General features: G+C 41.8%; 1 protein-coding gene across 1 annotated transcript; it reads right to left on the bottom strand.

The window, feature by feature from the left end:
• Positions 1–4: 4 nt before the first annotated feature.
• Positions 5–1,330, bottom strand: LOC126387111 (major histocompatibility complex class I-related gene protein-like; the record flags this gene model as incomplete). Its single annotated transcript, XM_050039665.1, has 3 exons — positions 5–70; positions 284–562; positions 1,055–1,330. Coding segments are annotated over 3 exons (621 nt in total), but the record flags the coding sequence as incomplete, so codon positions are not given.
• Positions 1,331–1,571: the final 241 nt, after the last annotated feature.

Genomic DNA, 1,571 nt, shown 5'->3' with positions numbered 1-1,571 from the left:
TAGAAACCTGTAGCATGGCAGCTGACTGGAGAGGAGGGAGACTTCTGGAGGAGAGACACGGAGGTAGGGTCTGCAGACAGAGGAGTAAGGTTAAAAAGTCAGAAAATGAAACAGATTTTTAAAAAAAGAGGTGAGAGGGAGGGAGAGAAATGTTTGACAATTGACAAAAGAACCCATTTCAGTTTTAGGTCTCAATATATTGACGCACATTCAAAGTAATGTCACAAACACATTATAAAATGATAATCATATCATGAAACTACATCGGGTCATGTGATTCTACCTGTTCTCATCACAGAGCTTCTCCCATAGTCCAAAAGCTTGTTCAGGCAATCAATACAAACACGGTGAATAAAGTTCTTCCAAAGGTCATTTCTGGATCTGTCTCTGTCCCACATGTGTTTGGTCATGACAGACTGAGGTGTTGGGGCAATCCATGTTTGTGTCTCCAGATGAAATACAAGGAAGTCCTCTCCATTGTAACCATATTGATGAAAACCATTGATATGTCCAGTCTCCTCATCCTGTTCACAGCCAAACATGTTCTGTAAAATGTGGATACCTGGGGGAGAGAGAGATTGACTCCATGAAGGCCAGTCATCATCTGGACTGTGCGGACGCCTTAAAGAGACAGAGAGGCAGAGACTGCTGGGAAACACAGTGACATCCTAACACAGTTCATATCCTCTTTTTTTTTACCACAGAGACACACTGCCCCCACTGAGACCAGCAGTTTACCTCCACACACACTGAGGTGGAGTCCTAACCAGCAGATTAAACCTGACCCAGGACTGGATATTACACCCACTGAGGCCCTACAGTTGGTGGACCAGTCCAACAATATCCTCTTCCTGTGAGAAACTACAGACGAGACTGTCCTGAGGCTGCTCTAGAAGCTTCCACTGAAGGAGAGTTTCAGAAAGAGATGTCCTGTTTAGCAATCTTCCTTAGCTAAGTATAGCATGTGAGTTTTTCTTTCTCTTCTGTATATGACTGAGGCAAAGGCTTCAGTTAATTCTGGGTGACAACACTATTGAGGAAGGAAGGAACATACTTCCAGTGTGGTTTAAGCGTTTCTTCAAACTGATAAAATCATCTCTGAAGACCTGCTGGTGCACCGTACACTCCCCTGTGTACCACTTCCAGAACTTAGGATCCCCGTCTCTTAATTTTTCCATCCAGTCCTGTTTGGGTAATGCTGTCTTGATTCTGCTGTCACAGTAACCCACCACAACGTCATCAATCAGCATAACAGCCACAACCTCTGGGAAGTTGTGAGACTCTTGGACTCCAGAGGACGCAGTGAAGAAAACCTTCATAGAGTGCTTCACTGAAAGACAAATAGGCATTCAATTTTTTTTTAAACTACATGTTAACATGTTTAATGTTGCATAGTTGCAATATTATGAGTAGGCATCAGTTTGTTGAGCACAGCATTTGATTTTTGCTCTATCAGCATGAGCAAAAAATAATTAATAATAATTAATAATAATAAAAATAATGTATTGTACAGTGTCTAATAACTGTATAAAAGCTAGTTACAGGACACACCTCATTATGGTATTCCTGAA

The sequence above is a fragment of the Epinephelus moara genome, unplaced genomic scaffold (genome assembly GCF_006386435.1).
Source record: "Epinephelus moara isolate mb unplaced genomic scaffold, YSFRI_EMoa_1.0 scaffold2163, whole genome shotgun sequence".
Lineage (NCBI taxonomy): Eukaryota > Metazoa > Chordata > Actinopteri > Perciformes > Serranidae > Epinephelus > Epinephelus moara.
Note: the sequence above shows the minus strand (reverse complement) of the source record. Positions and strands in the feature narration are given on the sequence as shown.